Here is a 1,794-nt window from a genome sequence, read left to right as displayed (position 1 = left end):
ATTGTTGTCAGACCTGAGTCAAACGTTGACACATGCACTGGAAGGCAAAGCTCTGCTTGTCTTGGTTCACCAGGGAGTCCACAAAGAAGTGCACAGAGTGCTCATGTTCACACTTCACAACTTCACCAATGGCTGGAGAAGCAGAGTTGCAAGGGGATACAGTTTAAGCGTTTGGCACCACAGCAGCTGGTGAGACAGAGTGAGCTTTTTTGGCCAAACTTGAACATCTTTCCAAACAGTAGTAACTCAAGAGGTTAGTGCAGGACACTCCAAGAGGACTTGTTTAGTGTCTACCATAATAAAGGGATCTTAAGAGGATTCTAGACCCAGCATTACAGAATCACAGAGTTACTGAGGCTGGAAAAGACCTCTGAGATCATCAAGTCCAGCCTATGACCAACACCACCACAGCAGCCAGACCATGGCACTAAGTGCCACATCCAGCCTTTCCTTGAACACCTTCAGGGATGGTGCCTCCACCACTTCCCTGGGCAGTGCATCCGAATGTCTGATCACCCTTTCCATGAGGAAGTACTTCCTGATATCCAACCTAACCCTCCCCAGTGCAGCTTCAGGCAAGACCCTCTTGTTTTGTTGCCAGTTGCCTAGAGAAAGAGCCCAGTTCCCACCCGACTCCAACCTCCCTTCAGGTAGTTGTAGAGGGAGAAGGTCCCCCCTGAGTCTCCTCCAGGCTCAACAACCCCAGCTCCCTCAGCCTATCCCTACAAGACTTTCCCTCTAGTCCTTTTACCAACCACATTGTTCTCTTAATTACAATGAGCATTTTGCAACCAGGTGTTAAGAGCGAGAACATGTTACTTCAGAATTAAAAGCAGGTCTAGTTTCTAGCAACTTATCTCCAGTAGCACAGGCAGTTTTGGAAGGAAAAGCATGTTTTTTCTGCCCTTGTGAATCAGATCATCCCCCAGCATCAACCCAAGTCTGTTTGTGAGGAGTCTACACTGACCAGAGATAAAACAAGTGGTGAGAACTTACTCCCATAGGCAATTGCTCCCAAGACATCACTTAGGCCACAGCCAGGCTGGAAGTCTCCCCCGTTGGGGTAGATGTCAAGGTGGCCTACAGGCATCTGGATCCCAATGCTAACACCAAGGGTTTCCCTTGTGTAGGTGTGAAGGACATCCACAAAGCTGGCATCATCGGGGGACAGGCGCCTGCTGGGGTCCACTCCTTCAAACATGGGGCCAGCTGGATCCAAGCCTGGTGTTGGAGACAGTTCCCAAGAGGCCAGGTAAGCAAGTGGGTTATTTCACATTGAATCTAGCTAGGAGCCTGCTGCTAGCAGGACCACAGGTACAGACAGTCCCTGCCTCATTGTAGATACTGTCCCCCAAGATGTCTTCACCATGAGTGTCCTGAGGGACCCAGTGAAGATGTCCCATACCCCTTTTGGTGCAATACAACCCAGCAGTAGCACCAGTTTGCTCTGCAGAGATGGCTTCAGATCACCTCTTGGGAGCAATGAGTCTTTGCTAGGTGTGAAGGACCAGGTATTTCCTTACACGAACATGAAATGTCCTTTGAGTCAGCCGACAAAACTGACTTAAAACGGTGTCTCCACACGGCAGGAAACCCCCTCTGTGTGTGTATGGGGGGGGGAGCAGCTGCTGCAGGGGAGGAGCCGTGGCCGGAAGCAGGGGCAGGACTAGGTCCCGTCTGATTGGCTGAAAAGCCCGGAAATGCAAAACTGGCGCCGAAGAACCCCATGAGAGAGGCAGCGCGACACGCCCCTCTCTCTCTCTCTCTCTCGCTCTCTCCTCGTGTGTTCGAGGC

General features: G+C 51.1%; 1 protein-coding gene across 1 annotated transcript in view; it reads right to left on the bottom strand.

The window, feature by feature from the left end:
* Nucleotides 1-13: 13 nt before the first annotated feature.
* The window catches only part of LOC104391919 (endothelial lipase-like), a gene marked incomplete at both ends in the record, with an annotated part of 8,575 nt that continues 6,794 nt past the window's right edge, over nt 14-1,794 (bottom strand). The window contains 2 exon segments of the mRNA XM_010001272.1: nt 14-132; nt 997-1,221. Coding sequence (XP_009999574.1) covers nt 14-132; nt 997-1,221 — 344 coding nt within the window.

This window comes from Chaetura pelagica, unplaced genomic scaffold (genome assembly GCF_000747805.2).
Source record: "Chaetura pelagica isolate M959 unplaced genomic scaffold, ChaPel_1.0 scaffold981, whole genome shotgun sequence".
Taxonomy (NCBI): domain Eukaryota; kingdom Metazoa; phylum Chordata; class Aves; order Apodiformes; family Apodidae; genus Chaetura; species Chaetura pelagica.
Note: the sequence above shows the minus strand (reverse complement) of the source record. Positions and strands in the feature narration are given on the sequence as shown.